Raw genomic sequence first — 17,816 nt, 5'->3', positions numbered from 1 at the left:
TATTATTATTGCCATTTTTGCCAAAGAGGAAGAGCTTTCTCTTAGCACGACAACTGATTTGGCACCAGCTCCCCATTTCTCCTGTGTTGCTTGCTCCAGTTTCTGCTTGTTTTGCTGGCTGAAAGAGAGACCGACTGTTGAAGCACGAGTGGTGATGCCAGGAGAGAGTGGAACACATTATTCCCTCTGGTGTAGCTCAGCGTCTGCAGCAGCTGGGAAAATACTGCTATGGTAGTATGATAGTCAGTATGTAAAGCCTCCAACAGAAGGAATTTTCTAATTAATCATAGTCATGTGTAAAATGCTTAATGTGTGAAAAACACAGTGCTGTTTCCCACAACGTGAAATGTGGTAACCAGATGAGTGAGCAAATCTGTTTCTTTCTTCCATGTGGAGCTTTACAGCTGCTTCTCTAAGAGAAGAAGTGTGAAAGGAGGAGGGGAAAAAGAGGTACAAAACTGGCAGTGAAAAGGTAGAAAGTCTAGAAGAGGAAGGAACTAGGGGAGCGATAACTGGGGGTTGTCAGACCTGTGCAACCGATACGACTATGCTGGCTGCAGACCCAAGATGTCCAGGCATTGTTCCTGAACTTAGAGTAAGTACTGCTCACATCAGGCCTCATTTTGTGTGAAAATGCCCAAAGGATGACACAGCTAAGGTGAAGGTAAAGAGAGGAAACAAGGTAAAACCAAAAAACTCATTTAGCACTTAATGTCTGGTGAGTTTCCCTCTCTGTGTCCCATAGTGACTACAAATGTCTGCCATACTACTTTGTGCTGCACACGATTGACCAAGCACAGGCATCGCCAATTGTAACTGTAGCTGAACACAAGGTATAGCTCAGTGCTGTCATTATTTTGTCCATTTTAACCCCCTTGCCTGTCGCAGCTCTGAGATGCCTGCCTGGGGGAATGGTCCCCAGCGCAGGTGGCTGTGGTTAAAGGGTTAACAGCTTTGTTGTTTTCTAAGGGCATGGGATGTCCGGGTGGCCTCTGCATCCTCTAACAGTGGTGCATGCTCCCACGCCACGCCCTGCAGTGTGATGTACAATCTTTTGTTTTAATGCTGGGGAAGAACTACTGTCATGACTTGCAAGGCAACCCCAATGCTGCTTCAGACACTTTGAAACGAACAAAGCCCACATAAAATAATAATAATGTCCAGGGCCACAAGGACACCGCAGGGGCACAGAGGGGACCCACGGTAAGGTGTTACATAGCATCAGTACAGCTGTGTGCGCTGCTCAGGGTCAGAGAACAGTCCTTAGCCCTATTTTAGTTAGTAACTTATTTGTAACTGTAAGAACCATTTCTTGCTAGAATCAGTGAGAGGTACATCAAGTACCTAGCTGGATTAAGTACATCAATAAATCTCAATCCTGAGGTGCATCTGTACCTATTTAGGTACTTCACTAACTGCCAGTAAAGCACTATTGGTATTTTAATGTAACTGTTGGAAGTAGCGGGCTGTCCTCACTTGAAAATTGGTTCAGGTGAGAAAACCAGCAGGCAGATTATGCAGAGAATAATGTCCAAAGAAAGGGATATTTCAAGATGTTTTCAAGCATTCAACTCCACGCTCAATCTGGATGGCAGTTTTGCAATATGCATTGCACTCTAGTGTCCTCACCCAAGATGCTAAATTCATGGGAATATATGGGAAGCATTCTTAAATCCTGAAGAACAATGTGGAACAGGAAAACATCCTCGCCCCCCCTTCTCTGCAATCCAGTTGTATGTATTAACAATGAATAGTTAACATTTTAACTCTCCTACTGTGGATGACAGCATGCTAAACTAAAAGATGCAGCTTTCTTACGAATTATCTTGGGATCTAAGATCATCTCTTTCTGGTACATATTGTGTCTTTTATTTTAAAGAACTCTAAGACTTTCAGTCTCAAAGGAACTAGGTAGTCTTATGGTCCCTGCAGACTTTGTGTAGACTCCTTTTTGGATAATATATCAGGATCCACAAGAGTCATGGTTTTATGTTTGAAAATGTAAAAAAAAAAAATCTGTCTTTTATTATTTGCACCTTCAATAGCTCTTCTAATGATCAGGTATGAAAATAAGTGTAGTTTTTTTACTTTACATAGATACAAGATTTTTAAACATTTTAGATCATTTTATGTTTAAAATCCTGTTTATGTCTTTTGTACTGCTTTAGAGTTGATGGAGTATTCCCCTTGGAAAGAGGAAAACGTTAATGTGTTTTTTCTTGTTTTCAGATGATAAAAATAGTATTCTGACATTGCAGAATAAGGGAAATAGGACAATCTCGTATTATTTGCTTAGTGCATTGATAACGTAGCCATTACAAGAGCACAGCTGCTATATTACTTTACCTGCCTTATGCAGAAAGAAAGTATAATACAGTGGCATTCTGAATCAACAGAGCAGCACTTCACAATTTTATGATACATTTTTTTCATGGAAGGAATCAGTACAGAAAAATCACCGATGGGAGGTAAAAGCTTAGGAAGTGATACCTCCTGTTTCTTTTGCAGCACTTGTCCCCCTGGATTTTTATATGCATACCACAACTGCAATGATTATACAGATATACACTGGTTGGCAAGACCTTGCCTTATCATTAGCAGCGTTTTGGTGAAGCTATGACAAAATTTTTCACTTTACTCTGATGGCTCTGGAGCTCATAAGACCTTCATGATATACAGAGCTTAAGGGAACAATTTAGGTTAATTTAACACATGCTCTGTATCTGTTTGCTGCAAAGAGTTTTCACTGTGATGATATTTCAAATAAAAGTGTAACCTTGACAGATTTTTAAATTATTCCTGCCATTTTTATTTATGAAAATGAATGGAACTTACTAGTCCCCATTTTTACATTTAAACCAGTTGCTAAAAGATATGGTGAGTCTGAAGTGTGCTTCATTATTTTGCTCTTCATTTTGCCCTATTAAAAGCATTAGATGAGGCACTATCTTTTGGATTATGGGAGCTTTCCTCTTGAGGCTGTATCTTTTAATGATTCTTTTTTCTTTAATAGGACTTTAAAGCCTATCTTTAAGCAACCATCTTTAAATGGTTGCTTTTCTTACACCCCCCCCCGTATTGAAAGGACCTCAGCAATAGTTATGTTTGGTGTCAAATGTTTTATGATTGGAATGTATCTATTCACTTTTGAGCAGAGGATAGTGAATTGAACAGAGATTTCTTTAACTGTGAGACTTTAATGGAAAACATTGCCTAAATTGGTTTTCATTGGTAAGTCTGGCAGTCTGACTTAAAATTTTTTCATAGTGAGTAAACAGGAATTATTTTTCTAGATTTCAAACCGGATGAAAATTTTCTGAAACAAACTACACTCAAATTTTAGGTAAACGAATGCTCAAAATACTTGACTCTCTACTTCCCATGACCCTGTGCCATTCACAGTGTAACAAAGCAGAGTATTGTGATGACATTAGGCAAGTGCTAATGAACACAGATGAAACCTAAATATACTCAGATTTCTGCTTTTAAAAGATGGGGAACTGCAGTAGAGGAAACTAAGGGGCAAAACCACAAGGACTGAAATAACTTTGTGGCTTTAAGTCTGACTTACCCGTATCTCAGAGTCCATATCACCTGAGAGAGATCCCATCCCTCGTTCAGGGACAAACCAACTGAAGAGTAATGTATGTCTTTATCAATCATCCTGAAGTGTTATGAGAGATCTAACCCTCTTTAATATCTGCAGATTACTCCATCTGAGCGTTATGTGACCATCATAGAGGTATTAAATTGACTATTCCCTTATAAAATACAGGGGTAGGCTTGTAGTGTTGTAGATTCTTTCAGTAGCTAAAATTACAGGGGGAAACCCAAAGCACAGTGAGGAAAAATTGCAGTTACATTTTTAAGGAGAAGGATACTTGCAGTTTTGCAGCTTTCTGAACAGCCTGACTCCTGGGGCTGCTACAGCCTGCCCTAGCTTGCCCAGAAGAAAACTCCTGGGAGGTGATTTAGGAGTGTAGCACCATCTGAGCTTTGCAGTTTTCTGCCCAGGCTCCAGCTGCTTTGCTGCAGGGGTGAGGTGTCCTGTAAGTCCTATGCTATGGATGTAATCCCATGCTGGGCAACCAAACTGGCATCAGGTGCCTTGGTGACTAAAGGGGGCCCCAGCTGTTGGACTTTGAATTGAAAAGCTTATATAAATGCTCCGTATTGCTTTATGCAGCATTGTGCAGATTTCTTGCATTCCTTTGCAAGTATTTAGCTGAATAAGGCAAAGTGTGTTTTGTTGCAGTTTTGAAGACCCTGCAATGTTCATGCCTCTACTTATCTTTACCCACGATTGATAAACTGAACTACTCAAAGGAATAAAGACAAGGACATTTCAGGCATTTTTTTCAGAATTACAACCTTATGCTTGTATCCTATTGAGGGGTGGTGCCTCTGGGAGAGGCATGAATTGTTGAGCTGGAATATCCCTCAAGGTGAATTCTTTCTACACTTGGGTTTCACATTTCTGACTTAGTTTCTGTGCTTTTAAAATGGAGATGACACTTACTGTCTAATAATGCTTAGAGGATTAATTACATAATATCAAGGATTAAAAAAATTACTAAAAGTTATAGATATTACTATTACTAGGTTAAGCTATAATTCATGGTACTTAATTTGCTTTTCAGTTAACATTTAAACAGAAGTATTCTTGTTCTGAGAAGTAAGCTAAGAAAAATAATTGCTTTACTGAAAAAAGTTAAGCTGCAATAGCATGTGGAGACACCCCCCCCCCATTCAGAGGAACATGCTTTGCATGTCGTTAGTCACAGCCCACCAGTGCAAACTTGTGTTGCTTGCAAAACGGTAGGTAATGTATTTAGTGCACTTGCAAGTTAAGAATTGCCATTTTATGATAATTCTTATCACCCCATCAAGGTTGGTCATGCTCTTCTGAGTATCTTCAATTAACAAGACTGGCCTTTTCAGGTTCTGAGACAGAATTAATTACATTCAGTTTTTGAGGATGTCTTCTTTGTTATTGGCAGTCGGGTGGGAGGCAATGTGTGATTACTCTAAGTGAAAATCAATCTGACTATTGATTGTCAGATTGCAGAAAGAAAATGCATTTTTAAATGAAACAATGTTTTCTAAAATGCAGAAAATATTTTCTAAAATGTCACAGCTCAGGTCAGGAGCTGAAACTCCATTAAATTCAATGGGCCCAGGGCGTCATAGCTGTGGTCTCCATGGTAAAACATGATATATGACAAAACCAGAACAGATGAGCAGCATAGGGTTTACATGTTTGCTGATCCTTTATTTGATCCTAGAACTAAGCCAAAAATTATTCTTTTCTTGTTGGAAATGGACTTTCAGGGGGAGGCGGGGGGGAGAAAGAAAAAAAGAAAATTTTTGTGAAATAATAATGCTAGGTATATTGCTGTGGTGCCTTGTGGGCTTTATGAATCTACCATGTTCACGAAGATTTTAGTATCATAATGGGCTGAATTCCCTGACTGAGCTACAGCTCTCCTGTCTTTTACTCCAGATCACTGCATACTAAACTTTGCCTTGCTTATATCACTTCAACTACTGCTGCTACAGTTGCAGTTAAACGTTAATTTATCTGCTTTAATGATAAACTGCCATGAAAGGTACATGCCACACACACATACCATTTCAATTATTAGCAATAGACCTACCAACGGTAGGATAAATTGGTTAGTAGGCTGATCCACCATAAAAGTAACCCCGTGAAAACCCTGCAGATTGGGTTTTGTTGGACGAGTGAGTGGAGTGAGCTCACCCTGGTGTAACATAACCATTAGATTCCCTCTGAGGAGGGGATGGGAACTTATGGACATGGGGAAATGGGGTGCGAGACCTTCCCATCCAGGGGCTGCCAAATGCTGCCCTTATGCTGCCTTAGCCATAATTTCAAAGTGATTGATAAGACCCTGCAGGTGCATTAAGCCCTTGTCTGTAACGTGTAACATAGTATGTCATAAAATATCAGATGGTCCCAAGCTCTAGGGGTTCCTGCCTTAAATGGGTTTGCAGATCTGAAATGGGAGAAGTACAGAAAGGCCCAAAGGTTTTTGACCGGGTTCAGTGTTCTCACTGACCTCAAGGGTCCTGCATTATATTTTCTGCAAAACAAAAACTACTGCTAATACATACGTATCACCTGACGCCGTAATGGGCTATTACAATAAGAGTACGCATGAAAGAGAAATAGGAGAAACTTTCTGTGGGATGACCTAGAAAACCTCTTCACAAATTATTACTGCAACAGGAGTCACAGTATAAAAGATGTATCGACTGTTCTAATTTTCAAAGGACATTTTGTTCTGAAGTAAATCCACAGCAGGTTGAACGTTCACATCCTTGGGATGTTTAGAAAACTGACGACTGAACGATCAAGCATGCACTTGCTCTACATAAAGGCAAGATAAAAGCCATGTGAAAACACGCATATATTTTTAACATAGACCAGAAAGCACCAGGCTGACATTGCTGAATCTGGAGATTAGCCCCATGGCACTTCAGACATGGAAAAGGAATATGCAATGCAAGTCATGCTGCTTTCTGCTCTGCGGGTTTGTTTGTGGCACAGATACAGTGATGCTAGCTGCCCCTTTCTGAAGGAGAGAAGATAAAGATTCTTTGTAGGAAAATACCTGCTGGAGATCTGCATCTTGGTTAGACGATGAAAGCTTCAGCTTTCCTCCATCAGCAAAACCCTTGGTGAAATTTCACTTGGAAAGGATGGGGGGAAATGCTATGCCAGGATGAACAGACATGATCAAAAAAGGTGTTGCAGCAAAAACAAGCTATTGGAAAGCAGGATAGCAAACTGGATAATCATGCTTCATGAGCGTTTGCCAGAGAAAAAGACAAAACCACACACTTTCTCTTGGACTGTTGATGAGAGACACTTTCAAAGCTACAGTCCAATTGACTTGAAAATTGCATGAGAGAGCAGTACAGAAAGGACCGTTCACCTGCTGAAGGGGGTTCTCCCCCTTCACCTGCTTCAATTGCATACAGAAGTTTTTATCTCGTTCAGGCTAGGGCAGCATGTAGGATCATAGAAATATTTCTTTCACCGCAAAGGGCTCAGGAAATTTTTTCAAAGAAAAAAATTTTGCCTGGGAAGTTGCACAGGAGAGTGTGCAAGAAAGCCACGTTCCAATGTTTCTCCATCTAGTCTTGCTCATCTATACGGGAAGGAACAACTTCTCAGCTCATGATTTCAGACCAGTTTCAAGGTGGATGTTATGAGGAGGAAGTTGTCTATTGAAATAGTTTGTTGCCCCATTGACCAGAAACTGTGGAACTGAAGCAGACCCCAAACACGTGGTCACTAGTTTCTTTCAGAAATTACTATTTACAGTGTTTACAAATTCAGAGAGTTAAAATTTAATCTTGCCATCTTATTAAAGAAAAAATGCCACCATTTCTGAAGTTTAAAATAAGTTTTTTTTGCACAGCTCCCATCCACTCTAATCCTCAAAAAGAGTTTTTGGTTTTTTTTTTCTATGGGGAACAGAAGATCAGCTGGTCTGAAGGTTTGTCACTTTCTTATTTATGTTCTGGAAGAGAATGGAAAATCACTGCTGATACAGTTATGTGTATCACAAATGTTGATGGAAAAGTAAATGATGGCCAGGATAAGGTTTCTGCACAAAGTCATGTGGATCCTTTGATAAGCACGACCTATCCGTGTTTTAATATAATTTAGTGTCAGATTATGATCCTGGCAAGAGTCACCAAGTATATTACAAAGTGGTATATTCTGCACTGCTTTGGTATCTGGGGTTCAGGTATGAATCCCTTCTTGGAAGAAAAGCTTTAGCTGAGCACTAGTTGTTTAATAACCTGGGACAGTCATTGGGCTTTAGATAGTGTGAATTTACATTTCTGGCCTTGCACTGTAAAGCTCAGGCAAAGATTACCATTTTGATGGATGTGTGCTCATCTATAGACATGAACCATACAAAATGTGAGTCAATTGCTGTTTTTTGTGTCAACTGTGCAGGCTCTGGACATGCTTACTTTTGCTCTTAGATGTTTGAGTTCTGTCAAGTCTAATTCCCTCTTATGGTCACTCTTTACATGATTCACTCTGTATTATCACTATAAATACTTTGTCACAAAGGAAGAGGGGGAATTAAACATGTTTAGTACTCTTTTTGATAGTAGATACCATGAACCGCTAGGCATTTGCAGCAGTAAATGTTAATATCACTGCCTACATCAAAATGTATTTAAATATTTCTTATGTTATTACATAATTTATTTTTTTATAAATAATGTATATCGTTTGTATACATGGTGCAAAGACTTCCACATCCATTTCTTAGGATAAGAACAAATTGACCAGGGATCTTAAGATATAAAGCCTTGAATTCTTGACATGTTATCTTCAATGACATGAAATTTGAGGGGAACAGAAAAGAAGGGTAAGGAAATATCCTGTTGCTTCATCAGGAAGCATTTGTGCAGACAGTTTCTGAATGAATATTCTGCTCTTATTTCTTTAGTGACTTCCTGGAAAATCCAAAGCTTTTTTTTGGCATGCCCAGTGTAGGGTCCTTCCTGAACAGGAACAAACACCTTTCGGTCATTCTCCAAGGCCTTGACAACACTGGGGAAAAAAAATATCAAAAAGCGTTGGAAATCCTGACAAGATTTTGGAGACTGATTTCAAGTTAATCAGTCTGTCTGAACTTATACAGGATCAGGTATCGTTCAGGTCTGCATGCAGGTGATGGTAGCTGTCTTTATGGATATTTTCAGTGCCTAAGAATTAAGTCCTCTCAGGAAACCTTTAAAATGTTATTAAATGATATTCCATAAGACAGTGCTAAATTTCAGTTTTGCCTTACATTGATAAAATTGCTTATATGAACATAGAGTGAATGGAAACCTGTTGTCCATTCTGAGTACAGTGAAGGGGCATTTGCTGTAATTCCTAACTACAAAGTGACCAGTATCTTGTTAGCAGTACAATAATGTATATTGGCAGTTTATTTTCTGATGAAAAATGAATGTGATACAATTTTAGCACTAAAGCTTGTGGAAGGCATTTGCAAGCGTTCGAAGACAGTACTTCTTTTTCTTTGGAAAAGGACTTTGAGATTAATTTCCTTAAAATTTTGAAAAGTTTCTATTTATTTTTCATTCCCTTCAGCTCTGCAAAATGAATGGTAAAAGCAGCTTCCTGAGTGGAAAATTGTTGGGAAACCATCCCAATCATTTTAACAGCTTTGAGTCCAGGGCATGTTACACATATTTTGTGCATCTCTGGTTTCATATGCATTATACCTGCTTTAAGATAAGTGATTTTGCTTCTTTGTAGAGCTGAAACATGAGATCTACGTTTGGAGACTGACTGCACAGCGCATTAATCCGGCCAGCAGAGAGGAGACTGCGGTGAAATGCCTCTTGATGCAGAAGGTGCTGACCCTGGAGATGCTCCTGAGGAAGAAGCTGAGGACGTTTCACAGGTGAGTGGGGACCAGCGTGTCTCACGTCCCCTGCTCCGAAACTGGGTGGGGACAAGCTGCAGGCACAGGCAGTTTGTTGGACTGGCAGGGAGCTCCCGCTCATCGTAGTCTACAGCCAGGAATGATAGCGTGGCTTTGTTAACGTCAGGGGTAATATTTCTGTTTGGTCAACGAGCCAAAGGCTTACCTCTAGTAATTTTAGGCAGAGCTGAAAGTGAAGGCTTTCAGGGATCTTCTCTGGGACAAGATCTATATTCTTAGTTGTCTCTTGATCAGAGGGTGTTGGGGCAGATATGAAGAGCCACCCACAGCCTCAGTAAAACACAAAGTATTTTAGGACAAAACCGATGTGTAAGGTCTGGAAAATATATGTCAATATGACCCAAATTTCAAGGCCTAGAAATTTCAGGTAGTATTTGGTTTAAAAAGATCACAAATACATCATTAGATTTTTCCTTGCAATAGTGGCTTCAGCATAGTAAAATGCTATAATTTTTTTTTACTGAAAAATTCAAGTGTTTTTCATTGAACTGTTGAGTTTGAAAAACTTATCACCAGTGAATTGCTGCATTTTAAAATTATTTCATAATCAAATCTTCAGTGTGAACCTGACTGTAGGCATAATTAACTGTTTATGTATAGAAAGGGAGAAGTTTTTATAAACTAGGACTAACAAAAATGCTAAACTTTGTTTATGTTCTGGCAAGAACAACTGTTATGCTATGGAATTTGATGACTGAGAATAGCAGTGATAAGTACTCTGAAAGTGAATTGGCTAAACTAAAGTGAAACTGAAATAATTAATTTTTATTAATAAACATGTTAAATAGGCAGTATGGACAAGGACATGTAAATATATGATTTCTTAAACTCATCTAGTAGTAAGATGATTTCTGTTTATATAATTTTTGCGGATATTGTGCACTTTGAATGGAGTGACTCTATTACTACTTAAAGACAAAAAAGGTTGTTAACATCACCTCCTTTTTAAAAGATTATAGCAGATTATTAGACTTTATGACATTCTAAAGAAGACAGTTCTGAAGTATAAATAAAAATTGTGTATTTAATCTTGAAAATCAGGATTCTTCCAGCACAGTACATTTACAGCAATGTAAAAATTCATTAGCTCCTGAACCGCAAACCCCAAGGCCTTTTGCTGGAGGGCTGACTATGCTGATAACACGATGAAGTTACTCGGATCTTAAAAACTTCATTATAAAATGCAAATGGAAAGTATATGTGTTCTGACTTGTTGATGTTAGCACACGGCCCTCATTTTATCGCAGCAGGGCATACATCAACTCCTGAAACTATTAAGGGGACTACATATTGCATATAGCCAGATCCTATACTGGGGTCCATGCTCTGGAAGCTAGCTCCTTCCAAGCCTGTGGCACTCCTCATGAACCGAAGGGTTTGTGTATTAGTGGAGCGTGTTACAAAAGTGCAGTCTTCAGTGAATGCTCAGGGGAATTTTGCTGCTGGCCGTAAGAAGGCCACGACTCCTTTGTGGTATGAGTTACTCCGTATGGTGGAAAGGGTGATCTATTTGTGATGAGAGGGATTTTTTCCAACACTCTTGGCAGAGTTCTAATTTCATTCTGGAAAAAAACAGGTGTCATTTTCTTTCAGGCAAATTTCACAAGAAGATAAAAACTGGGAAACAAATATTCAGGAACTCCAGAAAAAAGTAAGTAGATGGCAGTTTTTCTCAGTATCCATGTAAGCGGACCTATGCCTTTATACAGAGACAGTGCTTTGAATCTAATGCAAATTTAATAACTGTCATGATAGCAGAAAAGCTGGCAGGCAGGCTGGCTGGCTTCTCTGTGGGATGCGGTTACTGAACCACGTTGTGAATTTTTGTTAGGTTTTATACTTTTGTTCCTTAGAAAAATATCATTTAAAGGATCAATAAATGATTCAGCAGTGTTTTCTTAAATTTTTAATCCTTGACCAGAAAGACTCAGAGGTGTCAATAGGTTGTTTATAACTGTGATGCATGACGATAGAGTACACTCCTGCTGATGTACCGAATACCGACTCTAATTTACCACACTGTCTGTGACATGCCTGCTTTATTATTCAAGTAGGGATAAACCATTTGGATAAATCCTGTTCTCTTTGCTGTGCACACATTAACACCGCCTAAGTGTTTATGCTGAAGCTGGGTCTGATGAGATGTAAACTCTGTAGTGGGATTAATTTCACCTAAATTTAATTGTCTAAATGTCACATCCTCTCCACCTCACTGGCACCACTAATGAATCCAGGCCTGTGTTTGGGAGCTCAAGTCCTTGACTGGGACATCACTGTCCTACACATCACATCAAAACAGAACAAAACCAATGGGATTTCTTACTAGGTTTTACACCTTTTCAAGGCATTGCATAAAAGACAACCTTTTTAAAGAACAGAGATTTGCTTGTACTTTAGTAGAGCTTTAAACTTATGTGGAAGACTGGAAACAAGAGAGGGACTTGGGCTGAGAGAAAGTGATTCCCTGGGTTGGTGGCGAAAGTGAGATCAGAGCAGAGAAGCAGAGTCACGATGGAAAGCACTGGGTCTGAGGGTGAGAGCATGAGGAGCTCGGCACAGGGATGCAGGAGCTGGGCACGGGGGTATAGAAGCTGTGTAGGGATTATGGGCTTGGCATGTCCATGAGAGTAGTACAGGAGGCACGAAAGACCTGACCTCTAGGGTAGGTTATAGGTTTTCAAGGCACACGTGCAAAAAGGGTGGTTTTGTCCAGTGTCATGAACCCACAGAGTGCCCGGAGTGCCCTCTGTAGGAGGAATTGCATTTCAACCCTACTTCTGCTGAAATGAAGCTGTGATGGGGGTAGCTGAAGACAGCTGAATGTATGCAGCAGGTGCTAGCTACTTGTAACTCTTAGATCACATTGGGCCACATATTCACGTTTTTTATAGGTATGCATGAAAGGCTTCAATTTAAATATTTCTGTCTTTTATGCTGAAGAGGAATATACAATACAAGAACAGAAGTTTGCGCTTCACACGTGCTTTTGTGAACTCTATGCATAATAGATAGCTCCTTCTTTAATACAGTTATGAATGTTTTTCTCCCTGTCTACAGCACAGGATAACAGACAAAATTCTTCTCATCAAATGCCTGACTGTGCTGGGATGTGTTATTCTTATGTTTTTTCTCAACTCGTTTGTTCCAGGCATCTACCTAGATCTTGGTAAGTCTCATAGTTTTGTTCTATCTAAGTAAAACACACACCCTCCCCGCCCCCCCCCCAAAAAAAAAAAAACAACCCAAAAAACCAAGTCAAAAACAAACCCCAGTTTTTCTGAGTCTGGATCTTTTCAGAAAGCCCTTTCCCAAATGTCTCTGGCCTCGCAATTCCACCAGGTTAATCAGAACAGTAGTTTCTCAGAACAGGTTTTCAAAATGCAGTCACGTCCCAGTCACCCCAGGAGGAATAACAGAGAGTGCTCGTGACTTCATTTTTCTGACTTCCCAATACTAATGAGCTAGCTAAACATTACAGAATGAGCAAATTTGACCTTGGCATCATTGCACTGTAGGTTTGAGTGAATGACCAAGATGCATTATGGAGATCAGAAAATAATCACTCCATGGAAGAACAAAAAAGTAGTCTGGCATTATTTCTTAAGTATAGATAACTTTGTGTAACTTCCAGTCTCCATTACTTTATCACTAGAATAAATCATTTCCCAAAATAAAATCAGGAAGACACTGTATATGTGTGAAATGAAAGTAGCTGTATGCATACTTTCTATGTATATAACTATATGTGTAGATTTTTATATAGATAGTTGTATATCTATATGAGGACAGGATCTGCATATCCTAAAACCAGAACCAAATTAAAGCTCACATTTAACCGCAGGACAGTCATAAAACCTAACTGTGCATTGCCCTACAAAATGTTAAAAATATTTTTTTGGCTGCTGAGCACTTGAAAGTTATCGAATTTCAGATTTATGGTTTTTTCATGCAATCTGAATTCCCCCATGGTGTACATCCATCTCAGTGGCTGAAAGATGCAACAGTCTTGAAGAGGAATAACTCATAATCAATAAATCATTGATTGAATCATCATATACACAGATACTACATTGAAATCAATTTTTATTATGCACAATATAGAGCTAGTTATAGCTGTACAATGGTGATCAAGTTGTAAACAAGACCTTCCATATCTGCTGCTGCCACTTCTGGTGTATTCACTGGCTTAGAAAGGTACCAGTAGCAGAAGGCTGTCCTCTCTGCTGGGACCTAGGGAAACACCAGTGTTGCGTATTGCTGGCACCAGTGGAGGATATGGGCTATTGTATCTGGAGAAACGTGTTTTAATAGGTACAGCTTTGCTGCTAAACACATTTGTTCCAGGGACTGATCCCCAGCCCTCAGGCCTTAGAGGTGCAGGATGGCTTGTGTCCACACTGCTCAGACCTTGTCCCTTCAGAGCAGACTGGCCGTATCTCCACAGCACAGCAATTGGCCTTGTTTCCTTTTGACACTGTATATATGGGTTAATTAATTTTTAGGTTCGCAGCGAGGGCAGTTTTGTAGCCTAGCAGAGCTGTGTTTTAAGATTATGAGGCTGAGGGCATATGTTGCATTCTCTGGTACATTTGATGGAGTGCATGAAGCCACCAGGGATAATGTTGGAGTAACTGTACAGAGCAGAGAGAGACAAACCTGATCCAGGCTCACCCATGCTGCTGTTTGGGTGTGATCCCTGAAATGAATTGTCTCCAGAACTGCACCTTGGTTTATTTTTATCTCAGATGAAACAAGCTGGGTCGCTGCAAAAGAGTCTGGGAGCAAAGCAACACTTACACAAGGGGGACTCTGGGGGACCAGGACCTTGCTGTGGACTGGGGCTAAGCAGTTATCTAACAGTGTCAATACACCCAGCAAGACCTTGTTGGCATTCTGTGGAAGTCCTGGTGCCCTGGAGCAGTATGAGATTAGGAAAGGGGCCACGTCAGCCAGGCTTTCTTCCCCATTTCAGCCAGTGCCACAGCTGCTCTGGCAGCTTCCCCGTTCCAGAGTATTTGCCATGGAAATGGACGATTTCAGCCCATAAAGATTATTGGCTGTTAAGAAGTTAAAAGATATACTGATGTATTATTATAAGAGCAAAAGTGCTGTATTACTAAGGTGTAGGAAGATGCAGAAATTGAAGACATTTGAAGGCATTTGAAGTCATGGTGGCTAAGAACATAAGGAAGGCATTCACATCGGCAATTTAAGAAATCAATTTTCACCCTTACTTTTCTGTCTCAGATAAGTGGGCACTGAACCATGTAGGATTTCTTGAATTAAACCCATCTATAAGTGTTTTTGAAAAGCCACAGACAGTCAGTAAAGACCACATAGCACTGGTTGCATATGCTTCTGGTAAGATATTCTTTCAAAACTGCAAAGCAGTTGGAGTCCATACTAGAAGAAACTTAATAACTGATGATTGTTTTTTGTCCTACTTTATGTCAGTAAAACAAATGAAAACAAATGGCATGGTTAGAAGTGCAGGTTTCTATTATTCACTAGCTGATCTTCAGCTGCAACCTTGAAAGTAAATAGGGGCTGTATGTGTTCTGTATTCATGGCAAACCTGTCAGATTAATGAATAAATGTTATTAAAGCATATACATAATTTCTATTAACGATTAATGGAACCTGCAAACTTCCACTGAGATCTCACTGGTGATTCCTGAATTCCACTATCTTGATGATAGCTGTCACTTATTTATCATTACTGAAGTAGTGCCGCTGTGCGTCTCTATGGATTTTAGTCCTCCAGTGCATGGAAATGAATTTCCTAAAATACAGTACCTTTTGTACTCTGATGGTTTGGGTAAATTTGTTTAATATGTTTTTCTCATAAAAATGAAAGTAGGTTGTAGTTCAGTGTTTAATTTTCTAGCAGAATAATGTTTTATACAGAGGCTGAAGTGTTAGAAATCTAATAACTTTTAATTGCATTTGGTAGAGTGAATTAGAAAGATTATAGAATTCTTTATCAGTCCCAGCCTTGATACAATTTTTCCATTATGAACTTGGAATCATTAATATAATTTGAGGGAACTGACATTTTAATTTAAATAATAAAATTTGCATACTTAGCTGCCTTTTAAATTGCAGAACACTTTCCTATTCTGTTTTCCTGTACCTGTTCATCAATTTATTTAGTCTAATTCTATGCAACATCTATGTTAATGAAAGATTAGTACTGAGACTTTAAATAAACAGATATGGCAAACTTTAAGACTTCTACAGTGCTTTCATTTGGCCCCATGGGATTTTACTTTATTGATAAAGCATCTGAGAAAAGATGACAAAAGATGAAAGTAAAGCCCCTTTGAGGATTGTACCTGGCTCCTATTTTGACTTTAACTTTTAGGCAGGCATGTCTAGAGCTTTGAACTGTAATGAGATCCCCCAAAAGAGATGAAAGATTTTAAAAGTAAAATAAAGCAAGATTTTGTTGAAATTTAAACTAGGTTTTTTTTTTTTTTTAAATAGAGGATGCTCAAAGTGACTGGGTCAGAAAGAATACACAAAATCAATTTATAACCTACTTCCTTCTGCTTCTGTGGGGCAGGTCCTTCCTTTTTGGTTTGGTTTCAGTTGGTTCAATGAGTTGCTGAGCTGCTGTGAACTCTGTGCAGTTCCTTCTAGTATCCATGAAGAGGGACCCATCACCTCTGTGGCCCTACTTTTGTCTGCCCCTCTCAGTGGTCTCTGCATGCAATGCAGGCACCCCACTCCTTGCAGACCTCCTTGCTCTTGCTCCCTTCCACCTCTGGACACCTCTTTCCCAGAGCCAGGCTGAGTAGTTTCTGAGGCAGGGGAAGGTCCTCTTCTCCTTTTAGAGGGTTGCAACAGACTCTGCTGCTCCCATCTTCAAGAAACAAGGTGCAAACCCAAGAGCAAACAAAAGAGAGATTGTCTGTTTCAGAGAAGAGATACTGTCTCTATTTTGGCTGCAGACGGCTGGAAGCTGGGAAGGTATGCCAGGAGAAATGCAATTGTATGTTTGCCTTTTTTGTATATTTATTCCCACATTATTGCCACTACTTCCCTGTTGGAGACAGGGCTCTTGCATAGGTGAACCTTTGGTATTACTATCTACGGCTGATCTCATGATCCTTTGATGAATTAATTATTTATGCAAGAGGACAGGGAGAGATTTTTGGACTCACTGAATTCTTCCATAATTTAGGACTGCTATTTGCTCCAGCCCCAGCAGAAGACAGAGTTTCAAATCATAAACCTTGAGGCAACTATCTTGGCTTTTTTTTTTGTTCTGCAGAGGGGTTATGTCTTCATACTATTGCCTGAGCCCATTATGATGTCTTTGGTGCCATGGATGTCTGTGATCCTTCAGACATCAATGTTAAAGCTAAATACCTTCAGCTGCCCTTAAAATAATCTCAGGAGGAGGTCAAGTATCAGTAGAGGTGATCTACAGCCGTGATTCATCTGACCTACTTTAAAGGTCTAATTCATGAAATGATTCACCTTACCCTATGTCACTTCACTTTTTATATGCCAGAAGGCGTCTTCTCAAGCTGTACCAAGTTTTAGTCATAGATACTTAAAACCAAAACCCACAAGAGTTAGATGGATATTTGGCTTGCTAATTGATTATTTGGGGGTTTCACGTCTAACTAATATCAAGTTTGGTATTATTAAACAAAGCAGTTTTAGCAAAAACCCCAAACTTATGAACTTTTAAAAAGTTTATGATTTTATTGTTTTAACTAACTAACGTGATCGCTATGACCTTTCTAGGTAGTAGAACAAGTTCTATAAACCAGCACTCCATGTCACTTCTGTCAGGCAAACATCCTAGGTCTAAATTTTCCCCATTGTCCTTTCTCTAAAGCTAAAATCCCTCAGTATTTACTGACAAAGGTTATCTTGTTTGACGAGCCATAATTCATGTAGTTAAATCTAGTTTCTCTTGGAAAACTCTCTCTTGTCGTCTATATTCACTGTGGTTTAACTTTGGACTGTGGGCTTGGACTGCAAATTCTGCTGCAGATACTTTAGAGGATCTGAAACTCTCTTTCTGCAATTTATCTTAACTAGTTACATCTTGAATCATTGAAACATTTTAAAACTGTGACTGAAATAGTGGAAATAGTGGAAAAGTGGAAATAATTGTTTTCATTTAGAATCATAGAATCGTAGAATAGTTTGGGTTGGAAGGGACCTCTAAAGGTCATCTAGCCCAACCCCCCTGCTGTGGGCAGGGACATCTTCAACTAGATCAGCTTGCTCAGAGCCCCGTCCAACCTGACCTGGAATGTTCCCAGGGATGGGGCATCCACTACCTCT

At 39.5% G+C, this 17,816-nt stretch overlaps 1 protein-coding gene across 1 annotated transcript in view; it reads left to right on the top strand.

The window, feature by feature from the left end:
- OCA2 (OCA2 melanosomal transmembrane protein) overlaps positions 1–17,816 on the top strand; it is a 184,428-nt gene that overhangs the window by 74,312 nt on the left and 92,300 nt on the right. The window contains exons 15-17 of the mRNA XM_009281338.2: positions 9,320–9,467; positions 11,103–11,160; positions 12,567–12,675. Coding sequence (XP_009279613.1) covers positions 9,320–9,467; positions 11,103–11,160; positions 12,567–12,675 — 315 coding nt within the window. The remainder of the gene's footprint in view (positions 1–9,319; positions 9,468–11,102; positions 11,161–12,566; positions 12,676–17,816) is intronic.

This window comes from Aptenodytes forsteri, unplaced genomic scaffold (genome assembly GCF_000699145.1).
Source record: "Aptenodytes forsteri isolate BGI_AS27 unplaced genomic scaffold, ASM69914v1 Scaffold212, whole genome shotgun sequence".
Taxonomy (NCBI): domain Eukaryota; kingdom Metazoa; phylum Chordata; class Aves; order Sphenisciformes; family Spheniscidae; genus Aptenodytes; species Aptenodytes forsteri.
The sequence above is the reverse complement of the archived record's forward strand: the minus strand, read 5'-3'. Positions and strand labels throughout refer to the sequence as shown.